Source organism: Brachyhypopomus gauderio, chromosome 9 (genome assembly GCF_052324685.1).
Source record: "Brachyhypopomus gauderio isolate BG-103 chromosome 9, BGAUD_0.2, whole genome shotgun sequence".
Taxonomy (NCBI): domain Eukaryota; kingdom Metazoa; phylum Chordata; class Actinopteri; order Gymnotiformes; family Hypopomidae; genus Brachyhypopomus; species Brachyhypopomus gauderio.
In genome coordinates this window covers 23,034,797-23,055,751 of record NC_135219.1, presented here as the reverse complement: position 1 = coordinate 23,055,751, position 20,955 = coordinate 23,034,797, and the positions used below count along the sequence as shown (strand labels likewise).

Genomic DNA, 20,955 nt, shown 5'->3' with positions numbered 1-20,955 from the left:
CACGTGTATATCTACAAACAGAACTTTCTCACCTCAAAAGTTTGTACTTTTGATTAAGATTGTGTTTTCGATATGAGTTTTGATGACAACCACCTTTTGTACACAGGTATAGTGAGACTCCATTTCACGTATTCTTCTTTTGTAAAATGACAAATACAGGATTGCCAACTTCTGAACTTCACTTGGAGTGAGATTTGAACTTGGAGGGGGGGTCGAGTGTAAATTATTGACGGGGTTGCGAACGTAAGTTGTTGACGGGTGGCGGGTTAAATTGTCACCGGGCGGGGTGTAAAACGGATACAAATTAAGTATTATATCGCGATCGATCGCCAGTGGTTGGTGCCAGAGCGAACTAGTAACTCATTGAATCATATGGATCAGAGGTAGAGTCCTGCACCGGGTCGGGTAATATGCTGAAACGGGTGGGTTTTACACATACCGCAATTTTACGGGTGGGTATGCGGGCGGGTAAGTTAAATACGGGTGGGTAGCACATGAATATGTGGTCATTTTTAGTAGGCTTTTATTTGCTACGTAATGAACATAGTGTTACCTTTTGCCTGATTAGCGCCTCCCGATGGTGGTGGCGAAGCTCAGGGGAGCTTACTTATACCGTAGCTCCGTTGGCCAGAGCGGGCTGAACTTTACTCTTCACCCGTTCTGGGGTAATACCCAAACTTCGGTTCTTTTCCAGCGGAAACATGAGCAGAGGCTGGTTATAACGCAGTACCGGGCATTTATTGTAGCTTGCTTGGTGGTTTCAAAGCTAAATGGGTGGCCGTGCTAGAACAAAGAAAAATGAGGAGAGAGAACTTAGCGTGCTGCTCCCACCACAGCAGATAGGAAACTACTACCACTGTGAACCTATGCGATTTTATTTAGTTGTTATACTGGCATTTGTTCCCTCTCGTTTTGCATTGTGTTATGGCACCGGTTGGCTACATACATTTTCTTGCGTTTTACCAGTTGCTACTTTTAGATAGGAATAGCCTACTGTTCCTGCACCGCAACATTAGATTTTATTTTGTGTTGTACTGACGTTTTTTCAGAGGCGCATTGTAAAATAAAGTGCTCTATAGCAATACTTTCGATTTGTGTGATTTTTCACGGGTACGGGTGGGTAATGGGTAAAATATTAACGGGTCCGGGCGGGTACAGATTTAACTTTGAACCACGGGTTCGCGGGTGGGTGGGTGCTGTACTCTGCGGATATGGGTGGGTGCGGGTCTCAAAAAACGGATCCGTGCAGGACTGTTCAGAGGTAAATAAACTAGATTTTTTTTCAGCGTGAGAAATCGGATGTGTGGCGTGAGAGCGTGTGAAGACGGTTAAATGCGTGTGTCTCACGCTCAATGCGTGAGAGTTGGCAACCCTGCAAATAGTAATTCTTATCTATTAAAAAAAATAAGTGTCCTGAGAACTGTTGTAAGATGACTGGATATAATTTAAGAATCAATATAATTTGTGAACAGGAAATGGACTATTCATGGGTAACCCTGTCCAGAACATTCCAGTCCATCCTGTCAGAGCTGCTGGTAGGTTAACATTTCTTACGAAGCCTTAATAATAACATTACAAAGATCAAAACTGACTAAGAAACACATATCCTAAGATGCTAACTTTCAATGTAAATGTTTTAAAGTATATACGTTTGTATTCAACAATGCATCCACCTTAAATTTGTGAAAACACAATATTACAATGCCAGTATTTCTGTTGGATAGGACACATCCCAACATTTGGAGGTGTGGTTCCCCCACTGGTGTCTCCGTGGACGTATTATGGGAATTACCCACAACCAAACCTGATGGTTCTAGGAGGACTCCCCCACTCAGCCTTTGGCCAGAGTCAGCAGCTCCAGACCATGCCCAGCCCACAGAGCACTTTTGTCCCACTCAGGAAACAGGAGGAGAGCAGGACAGACCAGGCAAAGCGTAAAATAAGTTTTGATGTGTATGATCCTGGGAACTTTGAAGCCAGACTCAGAAAGATGATAGAGGAAGAAGGGTCCTGCAATTCACCTCAACATAAGAGATTAGGTCATAAAGACAATGACTGGACCACAGGAAAGGACGTCACAGAACTCGGAGTCCCTAAGACGTCAGTGATGGTGGGAGACCCTGAATCATCACATGCACACAGCAAGAGGAAGAGGAAGGCCAGCAGCCAAGAGAACAACAGAGAAGATTTGAGATGTGAGAGTAAGAGTCCAGTAGAACATGAGAGGAAAGATGCAGGGAAGAGGCAGATTAGTAAGAGAAAGAAAGAGAAAGGTGCCAATAATAAGAATGAGAGTAAAAAAAAGAGGGCAGATGCTGAACAGGCTGTTGCCAGGACCATCCAGGGAAAGGGAAAAAACAGGAAACAGGTCACCTCAGGAACATCCGCTGCCACAAACGCTGGGTCCACTGAGGTGAGCCAGACAAGTAGAAAGAAACTTGTTCAACAATTGGCGCAGTCCATCCAGGTTTTCCATGAGCTTGGACCCAAACCAAGTAAAGGTGACTCAGGTGACAAAAAAGTCAAGAACCTGCAGACACCAACATCATGGAGAACTTGTGCGGTAAAGGACTCACCTGGACTGGGAGGCATGCATGAGGAGAGCACTCAAAAAAACACAGCACAGGAGAGAGCTACACCCTCTCCGGCAGGAGAGCTTCCAATATGCTCGAAGCAACTGCATCTCTCAAACCGAGCTGTTCGGGGTAGGCCAAATATTTCCAAGATCGTGGCCTTCACAAGAAAATTGAAGAACAGACTGAGAAAAAATCTCCAGAATCAGTTGGTCCGACGCATCAGGACGCGGCCCTTTCCAAAGTCACACAGCAAGACCACTTCAGCCACTGACTGCTCCATCATTGTTGTTCCCAATCAGGGAGAAGAGAAAGACACCACAAAGTCCACCACACTGCAGCAGAAGGTGGAGGAGAAAAAGACCACAATGTCCATCACACTGCAGCAGAAGGTGGAGGAGACAGAGACCACGAGGTTGACCACATTGCAGCAGAATGAAGCCAACGGGGTCCCCCTTAAGAGCCTGCAGCACAACACCTCCCCTACCAGAGATGACTGGTCTTTAATGGGCTTCATGAACCGCATGGGCCTAAAGACCAGGAATCAGTAACTCCAGGAGTGACTTCACCTTCTATACGCAAGAGTAAGTGGAAAAAAATGGGGGCAGACAGCTGCTTTGTTATGACCAATGTAGTTCTTACAACTAACATTTCTCTCATCCTACACATACTAAGACTTTCTCATACTTTGTATTAGCGGCATAATTCAAGGATGTCTTTTCAACACTGGAAGGTGCTATTTATATGGCTGTATTATTAGCAGCGTAACAGTCAAAGGCTGCTTATATAAAAACTCCCCCCTTCCAGTATCTTACTTTTTGATTCGTTGTCACCCTGTGACCACAGCAATGGCAGAGAGGGCAGTTACGCAGCTGACCTCGGAGGACAAGACCGAGCAGAAGATCCAGTTACGGCGACCCAAGATCGAGAGGCTGAAGCTTCGTGGCCAAGGCCTTTCTCCGCCCCTCCCGGCCCTGTCGCCTAGCACCAAACTGCCCGCCCTCAAACTGCCCGCCCTCAAGCCGTGAGCACCGTCCACATCAATTCCACAGCTTCAGATGTGGATGCCAGAATTGTCATTTTATTATTGTTCTTTTTTTATTGTATAATAAAAACAGTGCTTGCAATGGTATGATTTTGGTACAGTTTATTTCTAGATTGCAGATTGCAAACTGGATTTCTAGACATTCTTATACTGAAATATGTAAATATACAGAATTTTTAAATAAAGGCAAGTCTAATATATATATAATATATAAAATATAATATCTAATATATAAAAATGTATAACTAATATTAATTCTAACAATAGAGGAATGTTCTGAATAATAAAATTTCAGTAAATAGTGCATATTTACTCTCGGAAACGAGAACCGGCAGGCTTGCCTGAAACGCTACTCCCACATGATGACAAGCTCAGTTTAGGAAAAATTGAGGCCTCTAAACTTCCTCCAACTTAATGAGGACAAAACAGAAGTTCTCCTCCTAATCTAATGCTTAATCTCGCAGACTATCCCATTACACCTGGCTCAGTAGCCAAAAACCTAGGCGTCATACAACCATCCAAAATGCGTCCGGGACTCTGACACAGTCACAATCTTTAAGTCTAGGTTGAAAACCCACTTATTTAGTTTAGCGTTTGATAATTAATATCCCCCCTTAGATAAAGGTGTAGATCCAGGGGTTCTTAGACGAAGGGTTTTATGGTAGACTGGGGCGCTGGTGCTGTTATCCTGTCATTGCTCGTGGTCACTCAAGTTTGTTGACAGTCCAGTGGATGGATGCCAATGTCTCAGAATGCTCCCAACTCTATGTTACCTTCTGGTTCTGCCTTTTTATCTAGGCTGTAATAATTTTACTTAGGCAGAGCAAGGCAAGGCAAGTTTATTTATATAGCACCTTTCATACACAACAGTCATTCAAAGTGCTTTACAAATGAAAAGAATACACAGAAAAATGTAAAAACAATAGATTTAAAAGAAATTAATCACATTAAAAAATAGAATAAAATAACATAAAATGTAAAAAAGTAAAGTAAATAAGATAATAAAAAAGTAAATAAGATCCACGCTCTCTCATACAACAAACACTGACACAGAGTGCGACCTTCACTCTCACTGGTTGTCTGCGAACTGTGTGCTCGTCGGCCCACAGTTATGCGCGGCCACCTGGTGCTCGACTCCCAGCCGAGGGTGCAACTCCCAATCACTCAGTTACCCTGCCTGGTAACCACCAATGGTGCCACCTGTTGTGACAGAAATGATTGATTATTGACTAATCATCATTGATTAGATCATGTTTAGTTATTATAAGAGATCATTATGAACTTTATGATTTTGGACATGTCCATTCTGACTAAGCAGAAGGACTACAATAATGAAGTAGTGTGTTTCAGTGTAATCATGTACTTATGTTCAGTTCATATTATGCATGTGTGCTATACTGTGACCCAGGTCAGGGAGAGTGCTGAGCGTAAGAGCACTCTGTTAACTGGTAGTCACTAGGCTACTAGTCTTGGGTCATTTAGCTTTCTCTGTGTTCAACTGATACATCAGTTGCTTCCGCTAACTCTAGGGAAGTCCATATTAGGAGATACACACATGTGAGACAAAGTAGCCTGCTGGACGCTTATGTTTTGGAACATGCTGTGCTAAAGATAACCTGCTGTTAGAACTGCTGAATTGTGTTTAAGATTGTATATAAGCAGGGGGACTGCCCCCCTGCCTTCAGAGTTGTCATGCTTGAATGAGACTCTCATGTCTATGTCTGTCTTGTTTCTGTCTTTGTCCTATATATATATATATTTATATTTTTGTAATAAATTAATCATTTAACCACGTCTGAGTCCTCATCCATTTAGTAGAAAATTTCCACGACACTGTATACCCCCCCGTGGAGTTTGACCGCCAAACCTCTCGACCCTTGTAGAGTTAGATCCCCTGATCCTGGCGTCGCCCCCTGATCTTGGCATCGCCTGTGTATACACGTACCAGGAGAGAAATCACAACCTCTGCAATAAGTTTCTGCTGAGGAGAGAGACAAAGTTTAGTTTAACTAAAAGCAGATCTAAAGAGGGAGCAAAGATAAGAAGATAAAAATAAAAAATTAAAATTAAACAAAAAAGAAACAAACATAATAAAATCTAAAATAGCAAGCATGATTAAAACAGTAGATTTAAAGGAAGTTAAATTAATGAAGATAAAAGTGCCGTTACAGAGTAAAGGTAATTAAACTGAGCTGAAGGCCTGCTCAAACATGAAGGCTTTCAGTCTGGATTTAAAAGTATCTAGTGTTGGGGTTCTTCTAATGCTCTCTGACAACCGGTTCCATTTCTGAGCAGCGTAGTAGCTAAACGCCGCCTCTTTACCTTAGGCTGCACTAACTGACCAGTTCCTAATGATCTGAGAGTTCTGCTCGGCTCATATTGTTGGAGCACATCCAATAAATATACTGGTCCTGCACCATTAAGACATTTATAAACCAGTAATATTACCTTAAAGTCTATCCTGTAACATACGGGTATCCAGTGTAAGGATTTAAGGATGGGAGTGATGTGCTACCTTCTTTTACTCCTAGTGAGAACTCTGGCAGCTGCGATTTGAATCAGCTGAAGCTGTTTACTTGTTTTTTTTTTGGGAGTCCAGTTAGGAGCCCATTACAATAATCAATCCTACTAGAAACAAAAGCGTGGATGAGTTTCTCCAGGTCTGCTTTAGCCAGAAAATCTCTAAATTTGTTGATGTTTTTGAGGTGATAGAAAGCTGATTTGGTGATGGCTTTGACATGACTGCTAAAGGTGAGATCAGAGTCCGTTAGTACACCAAGGTTACGTACTAGTTCTTTAGATTTTAGGGCTCTCGAATCTAGATAGGCAGCTAGTCTGTGTCTTTGCTGTTCCCAAATAAAATAATCTCCGTTTGATCTTTATTTAACTGCAGAAAGTTGTGTTTCATCCACTTGTTTATGTACTCAGTGAGTCTAGGGGACCGTAGTTGTTTGGGCAGAGAGCCATGTAGATCTGAGTGTCATCTGCATAGCTGTGGTAAGATATCCCATAATATATCTTATATTATATATCATATATATATATCAATATATCTCATTATATATCTTATATATATCAATATATCCCATTATATATCTTATATATATCAAGATATCTCATTATATATCTTATATATATATATATCAATATATCTCATTATATATCTTATATATATCAGTATATCCCATAATATATCTTATATATATCAATATATCTCATTATATATCTTATATATATATCAATATATCCCATTATATATCTTATATATATATCAATATATCTCATTATATATCTTATATATATCAATATATCCCATTATATATCTTATATCCCCCATACTCAAATAGTGGCCCACGGGCCTATTTCTGGCCCGCGAGTAGTTTTGAAAAGTGTTTTTTTTAGGAATCTTTTTTTTCAATCGCGCTATCCGCTTTTTTTGAAATCGCGCACCGCGATCTCAAGACGCTGCCGAGGATTGCCTTTATGGCAACAACAAACACGTAGTAGACGCCCAAATGCGTTCGCCACCCCCCCCCCGTCTACAGTTTACGTTTTACGTTCACAGCCGCCAAACCCTAACCGGCCCCTTCAGTGATAGAAAAAAAAAATGTGGCCCGCCATCATTTCTATTTGAGTACCCCTGTCTTATATATATCAATATATCCCATTATATATCTTATATATATCAAGATATCTAATTATGTATCTTATATATATATCAAGATATGTCATTATATATCTTATATATATCAATATATCCCATTATATATCTTATATATATCAAGATATCTAATTATGTATCTTATATATATCAATATATCTCATTATATATCTTATATATATCAAGATATCTAATTATATATCTTATATATATATCAAGATATCTCATTATATATCTTATATATTGTCCGTCCACAGCGGCTGTTGTTGTTGTTGTTTGGTGACGTCATGTGCGTCCCTCAGGTGGGCGGAGCCCGTGATCCGTCTCACCTGAGGGTCGTTTGTTTGCCTATATATGTCTTGTCTTTGTACCAGTTGACCGCTGGTCATTATATCCTTAATTTGGATCTTTTGCACGGGTTTTGGTTTGCACACTTTCTATTAAACCATCCTTTTTCCCTGAGACTTGGCGTGATTGCTTCCTTTCCAGTTGCTCAACCCGCTGGTCACAATATCTCATTATATATCTTTTATATATCAAGATATCTCATTATATATCTTATATATATCAAGATATCTCATTATATATCTTATATATATCAAGATATCCCATTATATATCTTATATATATCAAGATATCTCAGAAACATTACCCTCCTTTTCCACAAAGAAATTCCTTTCTTGAAGGTATGAACTGAACCATTTTAGGACAGTTCCTGAGAGTCCAACCCAGTTCTCAAGTCTATCTATGAGAATTTTGTGGTCAATGGTGTCAAAGGCAGCGCTGAGATCGAGCAGTAGTAGAACAGACATGTTTCCTGAGTCTGTATTTAGCCGAATGTCATTGATAACCCTAATGAGTGCAGTCTCAGTACTATGATTAGGTTGGAAGCCAGACTGAAATTGGTCTAGACAGCTATTTGTGGACAGAAAGTGCATAATTAGCTTGAAGACAATTTTTTCTATTATTTTTCCAATGAACGGTAGATTAAAAATTGGTCTATAATTATTCAACAAGCTTTGTCTAGAGATTTCTTTTTCAAGAGAGGCTTCACAACTGCAGTTTTTAATGCACTCGGAAATACACCTGACATGAGTGAAGAATTTACTATTTGAAGAATGTTCATTGATATTGCGGAAAAGACATTCTTTAAAAACTTGGTTGGTCATTACCATTATCAAGGCTGCAAGTGGATGATTTGAGATGACTCACTGTATCAATTAAACCTTCTTCATTAATAGTACTAAACTGGCATATGTTGAACATTTTGCGTGGTTGTGGAGAGACAATTGGCTCGTTGGTGGATGTAGGCGTACAGATGGCATGTCTGATATTGTGGATTTTAGTATTAAAGAATTTTGCAAACTCATTACATCTCTCAATTGAAACTAGCTCAGGGGTCATATATGTAGGTGGGTTTGTTAGTCTGTCAACCATAGTGAAAAGAACTTTGCTATTGTTAATAATGCTAGAGAAGAAGGATTGTCTAACTTTGCACATTATTTTATTGTAATCACGCAGCCTATCTTTGAAAATCTCTTTATATACGTGAAGGTTGGTTTTACGCCATCTGAGCTCAGCCTTTCTGCATTCTCTTTTTTGGTGCTGAACTGCAGGATCATTTCTCCATGGAGCTTTCTGCTTACATTGCATGGTTTTAACTCTTAACTGGTGCAATCTGATCCAAAATACTGGCAGTTTTTGAGTTGAAACTATCCAGCAGAGTATCAACAGAGCCTGATAGTTGGCAAGGTGCAGAGCACACTTTGGTAACATAAAGTGCAGCTGTCCTTTCATTTATCTGTCTTTTCTTTAACCTAACCTACCTGGCATTGCTATGGATTGAAATCCACATTTCAAAAAATACACAGTAGTGATCAGACAATGCAACATCCTTAATACAGGCTGAAATGTTAAGACCCTTTGAGATAACCACATCCAAAGTGTGACCATGGCAGTGTGTGCTTGCAGACACATGCTGAGAAAGTTCAAAAGATTCAAGTACATCATAGAATTCTTTGGCATAACTATCATTGGGATTATCAATATGAATGTTAAAATCACCAGCAATAACAAAATGATCAAATTCAGTAGAAATAAAAGATAACATATCTGTGAAACCCCTTTTAATATTTTACTCAAATATTCAAAAGATGTGAAATCACCAAGTGGTAACTGTTTGCATTGGAAAGTATCATTAAACAGCATTGCTACACCTCCCCCTTTCTTGCCATTGTGAGAAACATTTAAAAAGTTAAAGTTTGGTGGAGCCGACTCAGTTAGCACAATATCAGCACTATATGAATTTAACCATGTCTCTGTTAAAAGCATGAAATCAAGCCCATAAGATGTAGTTAAATCATTAATTAGATAAGACTTGTTTGTAATAGATCTGACATTTAGTAGAGCTAACTTAATAACCTGTACATTTTGGTTCAGAGACTGAGATACTTCCAACATACTGTAGGTTGGATGTATTCACAGTATCTGACCTAAACTCCTTGTTCTTTCTGCTTCTGATCAGAACTGGAATGGGAGAGATAATTGGGACACAGGGTCCATGCTTGTTTTGAAAATATGTACCGCTGATATCAACACTGTAGCAGCACGGACCCAAAAGATGTAAATTTTCCTTTACGGTGGTGGAGGGTGGGTGGAGCTCCTGCTGGTGATGAGCTCGCGAGCGGAGCTGTCTATTTGGTGGATTATGAGCTTGTTTTTTACTTTGAGGTTGTGGGGGAGATTTGTTTATTAAGGACTGTGGGGGAGAAGTTGAGGTGATTTGCCGCTGTACCTGAGGACTCGCTGACAGTGAAAGTGTCAGTCTTGTCCCTACAGATACAAGCTTCTCCATGGTTTCTGGGAAGTTCAGGTGAGGTGATGATGAGGTGGAGGATGGTGTGGATTGTCTATTCGGTTGTGGTGTTTCTGGCAGCTGATACAGCACATGGCTCCCATCTAATTACTCCGCATCCTCTGTGGAGGGAGGATGTTGTGTCTCTGTAGTGGCGACGGTGTCCTTGGGTGTTAACGCTGACGTTTCTTCACCAGTTGAAACAGAGAAGTTACACAGAGATAAAATAAAGTTTTCTGACAGGAGATTGACACCCCTCTTGTTAGTTTGCAGTCCGATTGAAGAATTCTCTCTTCCCAAAAAACAGATTGAAGTTGTCAATGAAGTTCAGTCCATTTGACCTGCAGGTTTTCTGCAGCCAAACATTTAATGCCAGTAGCCTTGAGAACATATTGCAGCCCCCTGCAGGCACAGGGCCACTGATGAATACCTGACTTAATGCCGGAGTTGCTGCCACACTCCAGAAATGTTTATAATATCATCTGTCCTGTGTATGTCCTTATACAGAGCTAATTTTCTCTGTTTTATTTTCTCGAGGAACACAGATGAGGAGAGACAAGCCTTTTCCAGAGATCCATCCTGGGCCAGCCACCTCCTGCCTAACCGGATATGCCTACACCAAAATGGACATTATCCCTTACAGGTCTAAATTGTTCTTCTGTGTAAATTGTTGTCATTGGCATGGTGACCGGCGTCAGCCCAGAGGAGTATTTTCAAGTGTCCAATACTCATCTCTGTCACACACACATCACCAATAAATGTAACAATTCAGCATGAAATAAAAAAACAGGAAATACTAAGGCCAGCAAAATGGTGGTGGATCCTCTTAGGACCCCCGGCCTGCTACGGACCTGCTGGCGCTGCCATCACCGTTTCCTAGCAACAGACGTCACGCCACACACCCGTCCCACAAAAAAATGTCTTCTGCTACACACTCCACCATGTCCCCAGAAACGAAAGCTTATGTAGAGATGCAAATGTGAGTGGGAAAAGGCACATTGATGACTGAATAGCATCATTTAAGGTAAATTAAGATGAATTTAAGGCAAATTGAAAGGTTTGTAAAATATTGACACTGATATGGTACAGAACATTGTTATTAGTGATTCAGTTTCCTAATGAAACTACTATTGAAAGAACAAATCATGTCAATAGATTAAATCTAAACCTCTGTTTAACTGTTTGAATGGTCTGATTCAATTTAATTAAGAATTTGTCATCTCACTCATTCTCTCCAGGTTACCGCAGCACCACACAGTCACAACCTCAGTTACAACAGTGCTGACTGTGCACATAAACTGCATCAAAATATTCTTTCAAAATATTCTTTCAGATTCAAAATTTAGGGAGAACAAAGGCAGAGGCAGTGGTTAAAGATGTCCTTGCTCCAAAGGCAGTGAGTGACGTTGTGAAGGCCCTAACATCAGATAAATCCTGACCATTCTCATTACACACAGACGCATCAAATAAAAGCAACAGGAAGATGTTTCCCCTCGCTGTTCAATATTTCAGTCCAGAATGTGGGATCACCATCAAAATGTTTGATTTCATGGAGAATCCAGATGAGTCTGCTGCCGGGATTGTAGCTCTGACAGACTGTGCATCAGACTCTGGAACAGCTGAGCTGATTTCTACCTCACAAACTATCTCTGGACTCGTTCTCGCCCCCTACTGTGCAATTTTCCTTTGCACATTTATTTGAGACACCTACAGCTATATACATATTTACAACGTGCGTTCATGGAAAGAAATAAAACAGTATTAAATTGAGTCCTCTTAATCAGAGTTTAAAGATCGGTGACTGCAAAGTCACGTAGATCCCGTCATCACATACATTACGAGCCTGCTCTCCCAGGCTCGTCCCCCCTCTGCCTAGTTACACCCCATTATATTCTATAAGCTCCTCCCCAAGAACATTCCATTCATGATACATTATTTGAAAAAATAACTGTTTTGCACAATTTCTTGCGTGTGCTGGCACTCTGTATCTCCAGGGTAGTTAATTTTGCGATGTAGTGCAGCCTTAAATTGTGAAATACAGAGACAACAAATGACAGGAGCATGAAATTATGGTTCTCGATTTCGAATTGGGTTTCGGCAAAGTGCTCCCCGAGTAAAAACACATCTTCAGAACCAATCTCAGCCCGAACGAACTGGTTGACAAAGGACACACTGACACCTGTTGATTTTTGGCGTATCACACGCTCTGCTGCTCTGACCACCTTCACTGTTCCATCTGAGGGGATCATCAGACCACCATTGTTTTTAAGTTGAGGCAGGTGGTAGATCTGGTCAAAGGATGAGGGTACAGCAGCTTTGACAAGGCTTGCACGGCACACCTCACGGGACAGTTTTTTCAGAATTTTTCAGACAACAAACCCTGAAATGTAGACCAGGGCATAGTCCACAAGACCACCAAAGCAGGTGGGCAGGTAACTGTGGTCACATATGACTGCAGAAATGTTTGCAGATGGGGACGGGAGCTCTTCTTCTACCATTAAAGCAGAGTGCATGTCTGCAGCTGATAGTGATACAGTCTCATCTTGTGCTGCCACGTTGCCCGACGCACTTGGTGAGACACCACAGCGCACCATCAGACGATGGAAAACGCCCTGGAACTGCCCTGCAGTGGGACTGTTATTCCAGCCTCCTAAAAAAATCTAAAACATTTGCACACTTAGATTACAGAGATATTTAATGAGGACACTCATAGTCATCAAAGACACATCTTCTGAGGGTAAGTATGGAAACTGTATAACCATGTTTCCTCACAGGCTATGAAATGTAAGTATGGTAATAACTGTATAACCATGTTTCTTCCACAGGTAGGCTATAAAAACAAATGCATAGGTGTCTGAAGAGGTCTATAATATTGTAAACAAGTGATGTATATTCTCTACTAGAATGCCCACCCAGATGGTACCAATATCCGCTCTGGCTCACGGACTGAAAAGACTAATTATAATGTGAAATTTCTACCTGATGCCCTGACAGAATGGAACAAAAGTTTCAAGTGATCCTGACTGAAGCGGTATGTGCAGACATAATGCTGGACTTGGAATTTTTTGTGTTCCTTGTTGCTACAGGCTAAAATATAAGAAACTTAAAACAACTTCCATAAAACATTTGAATTAGTATACTACATTGTATTGTAATACACAATACATCACTAACCCCTAAACATGCAGAAAGAACAAAAAGTAAAAACATGTTTTTACCTTTTAGCAAAGTATATTAACTTTTGTTTCACATATGTATCATAAATACATCTAAGTACCTTACAAATACGTGCTTTCATGATGTGTGTGTGTGTGTGTATATATATATATATATACAGTCATACCCCTGTCAAATTTTGACTTAAATTTACTTTTATTTAACCAGAAATTATATTTTTGACTGGAAATCTCCCAGGAGATAATACGATGATGATGTACAAGAGGCATCATTGTGGGGAAAAAAAAATTCTCAGCTTTTATTCACATTTGAACAAAAAGTAGCATGTCCAAAATTATTCAGACCCTTCTCAATAATTAATAGAAAAGCCTTTATTTACAGCAATCAAACGCTTCCTGTAATTGCTGACCAGCTTTTTGCATGTCTCCACTGGTATTTTTGTCCATTCATCTTTAGTGATGAGCTCCAACTCTTTGGAGGTTGGAGGGTCTCCTTGCCATCACCCTGATCTTTAGCTCCCTCCACAGATTTGTTGGTATGGGAGGAGTGAGGTAGTTACAGGCTGCAGTGTGCCTGTAATCAGGCATGTGATAAGGGCACCATGGGGTCCTTGCAGCAATAGCGTGGCTAAGCTAAGCAGCACAACGGGACGACAGGGTTGGAGCGTGAGCTCGACTTTACGGAGTGTTCGCTGTTGTAAGGTACGGTGCATTTTTACTCATGTATTCTGCTTTTAAATGTGAGACTAGTGTCCAGTACTAAGTGTTTAGTCCTGCTCTTATAGCGAGGGAGAGGCCCAGACGAGGCGCCTCCTGGTGCAGTACTATTGTGGGAGCAGAACTGAGTCATTAGTAGTTTTGACGGGGTTATAGCAGGTATGTTTCACTTGTATACGGAGTTTTATGGGTTGGGGATTTAGTTAAGCTACATAACTGGAGTGCAACCTTTAGCTTTGCTCTCTAACCACCTGTGCCTTTTAGTTTGCTTAGCTAGCCCCTGTAGCTTCTTGGCCTTAGGCGCTAACCACCTACAGCTTCTATCTTTGGCTGGTATATAATGCTTAGTTATTGCTGCTGCTCCTTTATAAGTTTAGTTTAGACTTGATAAAGACGAGGTTTGGTTCAGAGCGCCGATTTTGGATTAAGAAAATGTTAATGTTGTGGATATTACAACTTGTGTTTGTTTCCCATCATTTTTGTCCCATGAGCCTGATATCATGTTAACCCTTTGAGTTGGTATGTTTTGATAGCTTGCCAACCTTGATGATGATGTTTGCTTCATCTCCTGTCCGTTTACGTGTCCTAAACATGACGGGTAAACAAAAAAAAGTATCGTTTCAACAACGTACAGACAGCAGGTCCAACCACCACTGCTGTGTGCCATTCTGCACAGCATCGACAAGGTGTAATTCCTACCTGAGCTTCCACACCTTTCCAAAGGACTCAGAACTGCAGAAACAATGGGTGGTTAAGATCAGGAAAGATCATTTTATCGTCACGAGTACTTCTCGAGTGTGTTTGCGACATTTTATCGCTGCTGATCTGCTCGAACCTCCCACTCCTGCTGGACGATGACGACTGCGACCTGGAGCTTTTCCTGTGCTATTTCAATGGAATAACTATACTATTCCAACTCCATGATCTGGAGTATGGGAAAGAACAGAGCGTCCACCCAACACTGATCTAACAGAGATGCAGACTGACCATGATGATGATGACCCCTTACCGTGTCATGAACATGACTACTGCGTCAGTAATGAGCCTGCTGCGCTTGATCTCTCCCTCAATGAAAATGAAGAGCTACGCGAGGAGATATCAAGGCTCCGAAAACAAATCGAAGACTTAACTGTCAGCAGCAAGTTCTGTTTGGAGCGGTTTTCTGCCTCTGATGACGACATACGATTCTTTACCAGGTAAATACAAAATATGGCAGGACACAGTATATGGATGGGCCTTCTCTGGTGTCTGAAATACATTGTGAATGAAATAGCGATTATATAACTTTTATATTCCACAGATTTGCAAACCATGCCCACGTGATGGGCTTTTGGAAGCAAATAGAGCCAGCCACCCACATCATCATACGGGTTACAAGAGCACGGACTGTTGAGAAGACTGATCAGGTCCCTCACTCTGCCAGTACAACGGTAAATGTTTTCCTGTTGTCCATACAAAGCATGTTATGTCATCATTTTCAAATTAATCTTTACATCAAAATAAGTTTTGATAGTCATAATGTAATATGACAATAGGATAATGTATTTTTTCCCCAGGTTCTTCAAGCAATTGATGAGATTTTTCTCTTCATGTACTACCCGTCATTGGGACTGATGCAAAAGGATTTGGCCCATAGATTTAGAATCCATCGGTCAACTGTTAGTCGTATTAACACCTGGGCCAACTTCCTTTATACTGTATTGGGAGCTGTTTATGTTTGGTTAGATGTGGACACTGTGAAAACTCACCTCCCAGATGTGTTTCAGGACTACGCTGACACTCAAATAATTTTAGATTCCACAGAACTGAGATGTCAAACTCCAAATTCCCTTCTCCTTCAGAGTGAAGTGTTTTCCACTTATAAATCACACTGTACATTCAAATGGTTGCTTGGGATAGCCCCTCATGGCGCAGTGACCTTTGTGTCTTCTCTTTATCAAGGTGCTATCAGTGATAAAGAGATCTTAAAGCAGTCTGGCATTGTGGCCCTCCTTGACCCATCTATGGCCATCATGGTGGACAAGGGTTTCCTTGTTGAAGACTGCGTTCCATGCAAAGTCCACATACCCACGTTTCTGTCAAAGAGAGCTCAACTGTCTAGGTCAGAGATCAGAACGTCACAGTCCATTGCAAGACTGAGAGTCCATGTTGAGCGTGTGATTCGCAGAGTCAAAGAACATAAAATATTCAGCACAGTGATCCCCCTTTCAATCACAGGGAGCATAAACCAAATTTTTACTGTTGCCTGTCTTTTGGTGAATTATCAAAATGGCCCCTTGGTAAAAGCCTGGGCAAACAATGGCTAATCTCAATCCAGAATTAGACAGATGATGTAATGTGAATTACGGCGATTTATTTATTTATTTTTTTCTCTAACCTTAAAATGATCCCTTTAAGGTCAGGGGTCGGCAACCCGCCGCTCTGGAGCCGCATGCAGCTCTTTGATCCCTCTGATGCGGCTCAGCTTTTGAATAAAATTAATGAGTATTTAATTACCGTATATTATTTTTGAGACTTAAAAAAATGTTCGGGTGGAATTTCACAAATGTCCGGTATTTAGTTTCGGTTCGCTTGAGTGACATGTCATCGTCACTGAAATAAATTTCCAATTATTTTTGCTTTTGTGGCTCCGAGTCAAAAAGGTTGCCGACCCCTGCTTTAGGTCATGCTAGTCTGTAAATATTGGCTGCAATGTTAAGGTACAGTGCAATATGATTAATTGTATAAAATGCTTTCCCTTTTATATGTAAAATTGACAACACAATACAACATTATGTATTTCTTAACTTTTACTGTATTTGTAAAAAATGAAACAAATACAATAGTAATACAATTGACAGAATAAATTGAAATTGTTTTAATTGTTCATGAGTTCATGTCTTCATTATGATTTTCTATTGCTTGGGCATAGAGAGGTATTTTGGCATGTAAGTGTTAAAGAAAAACATGTCACACCTCCTTTTCACCTCTTCTAATACACTGCTATCTCTGTAAACTCGCTGCATAAAGATATCATCATGGGCACAGATAACTAAATCACACCACTGCATACCAGTAATCAATAACTGGAACTGGATTTGCCAATAATAACAATGGCTCTCCTTCATTTTGTGTAGGCCTTGTGCCACTTTGAGGAATTTGCAGTCTACATAGCTTTGTGCATTTGGGCACTTGATTTCAACAAGCCCAAATGATGGACGCTCAAGTGGGTCATATACAAGTCCATCAGGTGATGCACCCAGCCAAGAGGCATCTGGATGAATCACTAGCCCACACTTGGTTAAGTTCAAGTTTTTCAGAACTGCACAGTCCTTTAAGGCCTCTGTTTCCATTTCAAGTCCCCTCTTCACATGTGCTGTTTGTCGTGTCCCTCGGATTATCCTTTCTGCAGCACCTGGACCTCTAACGTGGCTCACCTCTCTGAAATGTGAGGCAGTTACTCTTTCTCTCCTAAGTGAATGCCACTCAGGTGTAGCACTTTTGGATCTTGGTGCCTCTTCAATAAGGTGTGACTGTGACAAGGCCACAAAAGGTGTTGGAAAATGCTTGAAATTGTAACTTCATTTCACAACAAATATCTGTCTGACTGAACAGTTATTTTGTGTTAACAAATACGAGCATCTTGCAATTCCAGGATGAAACATGAGAGAACGTGAAGACGTTACGATTGGGTGTTTTGAAAATAAACAACCATTAAATAATGTGATGATAAAGCGAATAATTTCAAGTACATGTATAAATATTTAACTTATCCCAACAAACATGCGACGTCAGAAAGACGTTAAAATCAAGTCTGTATCACGTCGGTCAGTCCAGACCCTTTTTTGCATGTCTGGTGGACGTTCAAAATCTGACAGTGTGACTAGGACCTTAACCTTTTAACTTAACATGAACGTCTATGACGAGTTTTCTATCTGAACGTTTGACTAGGACCTTTATTGGATGTCAGGACGTGCAAAAACTGCAACTGAACGGCAGTAATAGACGTTTAAAAAAGACGTCACTAAAACTTTCATTCTGGCTTTTCAGTGGACGTCTTTTGAACATCTGACAAAGTGTCTTTGCTCGTGCTGGGAAATATTGAAATGGACCTTGAAAGTGACATACAAGTGTTTGAATTCCACAAGGTGTATAGACCCTGCAAACATGACTTTGTTCATCGCGCTGAAGCGCGGCGCACGCGAGGTCGTGCACCTCTCGAATTTTGTAACTTCGCACGCGCCGCGCCTCAGCGCAATGAACAAAGTCATGTTTGCAGGGTTCAATTCAAGCGCTTGTACCAATATTTCCCAGCACGTTAAACTTAATTAAGTTAAATATTTATACATATACTCGAAATGATTCGAAATATTGTGCTTTTAATCACATTATTTAATGGTTGTTTATTTTCAAAACGCCCAATCTTAACGTCTTCACGTTCTCTCATGTTTCATCCTGGAATTACAAGATGCTCGTATTTGTTAACGTAATACATGAAAACTGTTCAGTCAGACAGATATTTGTTGTGAAATGAAGTAGTTACAATTTCAACATTTTCAAGTACTTTAGCCTAAATTGCAGCACTTTTCAAACCTGAAACACAAAGCAGCATTAAAATTCGTCAGGTAAGTGTTCATTCCCCTGTTTTGAGGGGTGTTTCTTTTATACTACCACATATAGTTTCGGACAACACTGCAAAGCGGAAAGTATAAAGCCTCCACCGCTCGCGGAGGTTCGCACGAGGTGCGCGCGGAGTCGAGCGCTATGGTCACTCAACCAGGCTTTAGCGCCCTTCGTTGAAATGTTCCAAAAGCACCGCTTGCAAACGGGCTTGTTCAAGTCCTTCAGTTTTCCATCTGTATCTGCTTCGAATCCAACAGCACTGCGTTTGCTTAAGCTGCCATATTAGCATTACAAACTGTCCTGTGCATTACGGCAGCTTGGGTGGGTCAAACGAAAGCGCATTTTATGTAAAAAGAATCGATACTTAAGGGAAACGAGTATTGTACCGTTTCAGAATGTTCAGTATCGATACGTATCGATATATCAATTTTTTTGACAACACTAATCTGAAGTACAACAAAGCTAAATTAAATTTTGAAGAGAACAGATCAGATCGTCTTATCAGATGATCAAAAGCATATATATTTTTAACCACACACTGTAATCTGCCTATTAAATTTGGTACTACATACCTAACTCCACTGGCTGTAGTAGCACCTGGTTTTGGCTTTAGGACAACCATGGCATCCACGGGTCCAGGCTTCACCCCCTATTAATTTAAAAGATGGTGTTAGTAAAGTGACTGTGATACATTAACTAACATTAAATAATGAAATAAGACAAACCATTGTTGGTGGTTTATGCCACTTCTGTTCTGTCTGTGTGCATGAAAGGACAGGAGGGACGACAGACATGCCAGATTCAGAATAATGAGCAGTCTGGAAAAGCAATGCAACCAAGTGGTTGCAGATTCCCCTGTTAATGAGCACAACTGGCATTGAATCATGTAATGTCATCTGAAATACACAAGAGGCAAAATTTTGTATCTTGAAAAGAAGACAGCAATGTCAATAGGCGCAATATCTGTCCCATCATGTTGTTAGTGGTGAATGTCACTTGTCTATTGTCTCATGTAATGTTTGTGCTGTTTTGCATCACTCTTAAAACACTTGGCTATACTGTCTTTCTATTCTACAGTGTTGTGCATGTTTCAATCTACTAGTTCAGTGAGCAACTATAAACTAAATATATTTTAGATTTAAACTTCATTTTCACTCCAGATGAAATGCTTACACATAGGAGTGAAACAGGCCTACTTATATTTATATTATTTTGTTGTTTCCACCACCAACAACAGAACAGTGCAGGTTTTACTTCAACTGCTTCTTGAAGAGTGTTATCAGAATATGTTAATAGGTGTAAGTGTTGCAGCCATATGTTAATAAAGAAGTTAAGATGAAAGATTTGAAAGACAGATTGACAGATTTTAGAAAATGCAGTTTGAAGAATAGCTGAGGTGGACTATATTCTGCTTTTGAGTCATAGAGGTAGATAACAATAGCTCGAACTGTAAAATAAACTCCCATTTGTTTACTATAGGCAAAATAGACTGCTAATGATTCCCACTCAGCTACTCTGCATTTGGCTACCATTGTAAGCTTTGAAAACCAATGCCTATGGTTATCACAGCTTACGTGAAGTAAGAGCAAGGATAAAAGATTGAACTTGTGTTGAACTCACTTTTGAACTTGTTCAACAGAACTTTGAACGTGACACTGAACAGAACTCGTGTCATTTTAACCAGTCCTACTCTCAGCTGGTGTGGCGTATCTGTTTTCTTCATAGATCTGTAGCAGTGAGCCCTCACTGTTATCTCGTTAGCCTTACTTTTGCCTGATACTTCCATCAGAAATACAAACATGTTTTAAAAAGGCATTTCTAGTACTAGGACAGGTTGGTTCGTTACTAAAAACAACATCACTTCATTAGACTGCCACCTCAGGCTATCTAGCTAACTAGCGTCGGCCACTTACCTTCAAAATTGCAGAGGTAGGATGAAACGTAGAACTTGAAACCCTTTTCAAGTTGACTCTGTGTCGTTGTACTTGATGCTCTGACAATACGACGCACATCGTTGATGGTAAATTTCGGGAACTCCAACAGGCACCTTGTGAATTTAGACTCGGCCATGACATCGACACTTCCGCATACCAACCGGAAATACGGTAGCATCCTGACACCAACGAGGAAGTGGTGCGTGCACCTAGGCCATTGTACCGGAAAAAGGTTAACTTCATGAAGCAGTGGACATTATCGCCATCTGGTGGACAGTGAAAGCAGCGTCTTTTATTTATTCATTTTTAGCCTTTAACTCCATATTGTTTCATTAAAGTTTTTCACGTTTTGTCAATAAGTCAATAAAGGAAATCTGTTTGGTTTGTTGTGAT

At 40.4% G+C, this 20,955-nt stretch overlaps 3 protein-coding genes across 7 annotated transcripts; 2 read left to right on the top strand and 1 right to left on the bottom strand.

The window, feature by feature from the left end:
* Nucleotides 1-3,278, top strand: LOC143522579 (uncharacterized). The gene is made up of 3 exons (XM_077016295.1): nucleotides 1-106; nucleotides 1,473-1,535; nucleotides 1,725-3,278. Exons 1-3 carry the CDS (start codon nucleotides 73-75, stop codon nucleotides 3,122-3,124), a joined length of 1,497 nt encoding a protein of 498 aa, XP_076872410.1. The 5' UTR covers nucleotides 1-72; the 3' UTR covers nucleotides 3,125-3,278.
* A 10,607-nt stretch (nucleotides 3,279-13,885) lies between these two features.
* Nucleotides 13,886-16,892, top strand: LOC143523511 (uncharacterized). 2 transcript variants are annotated; one of them, XM_077018004.1, is made up of 4 exons: nucleotides 13,886-14,011; nucleotides 14,640-15,222; nucleotides 15,327-15,456; nucleotides 15,583-16,892. In XM_077018004.1, exons 2-4 carry the CDS (start codon nucleotides 15,002-15,004, stop codon nucleotides 16,330-16,332), a joined length of 1,101 nt encoding a protein of 366 aa, XP_076874119.1. In that variant the 5' UTR covers nucleotides 13,886-14,011; nucleotides 14,640-15,001; the 3' UTR covers nucleotides 16,333-16,892. The 2 variants fall into 2 exon arrangements, with proteins under 2 accessions (XP_076874119.1, XP_076874118.1); XM_077018003.1 differs by lacking the exon at nucleotides 13,886-14,011 and having other exon boundaries at nucleotides 14,159-15,222.
* A 3-nt stretch (nucleotides 16,893-16,895) lies between these two features.
* LOC143523512 (uncharacterized) lies at nucleotides 16,896-20,767 on the bottom strand. Of its 4 annotated transcripts, none has more exons than XM_077018005.1 (5): nucleotides 20,542-20,757; nucleotides 20,319-20,407; nucleotides 19,354-19,446; nucleotides 19,201-19,277; nucleotides 16,896-17,538 (listed from the first exon to the last, which is right to left on the bottom strand). In XM_077018005.1, the coding sequence occupies exons 1-5, from the start codon at nucleotides 20,738-20,740 to the stop codon at nucleotides 17,463-17,465; spliced, it is 534 nt and encodes a 177-aa protein (XP_076874120.1). In that variant the 5' UTR covers nucleotides 20,741-20,757; the 3' UTR covers nucleotides 16,896-17,462. The 4 variants fall into 4 exon arrangements, 2 of the variants coding, with proteins under 2 accessions (XP_076874120.1, XP_076874121.1); XM_077018006.1 differs by lacking the exon at nucleotides 16,896-17,538 and adding an exon at nucleotides 18,483-18,598 and having other exon boundaries at nucleotides 20,542-20,762; XR_013133381.1 differs by lacking the exon at nucleotides 16,896-17,538 and having other exon boundaries at nucleotides 18,483-19,277; nucleotides 19,354-19,524; nucleotides 20,249-20,767.
* Nucleotides 20,768-20,955: the final 188 nt, after the last annotated feature.

Coding starts and splice junctions, on each gene's coding strand:
- LOC143522579 (XM_077016295.1), top strand. CDS start 73: ATGAGTTTTGATGACAACCACCTTTTGTACACAG. Junction 107..1,472: donor CAACCACCTTTTGTACACAG/GTATAGTGAGAC, acceptor ATTTGTGAACAG/GAAATGGACTATTCATGGGT. Junction 1,536..1,724: donor CCATCCTGTCAGAGCTGCTG/GTAGGTTAACAT, acceptor TCTGTTGGATAG/GACACATCCCAACATTTGGA.
- LOC143523511 (XM_077018004.1), top strand. CDS start 15,002: ATGCAGACTGACCATGATGATGATGACCCCTTACCGTGTCATGAACAT. Junction 15,223..15,326: donor GACATACGATTCTTTACCAG/GTAAATACAAAA, acceptor TATATTCCACAG/ATTTGCAAACCATGCCCACG. Junction 15,457..15,582: donor CTCACTCTGCCAGTACAACG/GTAAATGTTTTC, acceptor TTTTTTCCCCAG/GTTCTTCAAGCAATTGATGA.
- LOC143523512 (XM_077018005.1), bottom strand. CDS start 20,740: ATGCTACCGTATTTCCGGTTGGTATGCGGAAGTGTCGATGTCATGGCC. Junction 20,408..20,541: donor CTACCTCTGCAATTTTGAAG/GTAAGTGGCCGA, acceptor TTCTGATGGAAG/TATCAGGCAAAAGTAAGGCT. Junction 19,278..19,353: donor GGCATAAACCACCAACAATG/GTTTGTCTTATT, acceptor TTAAATTAATAG/GGGGTGAAGCCTGGACCCGT.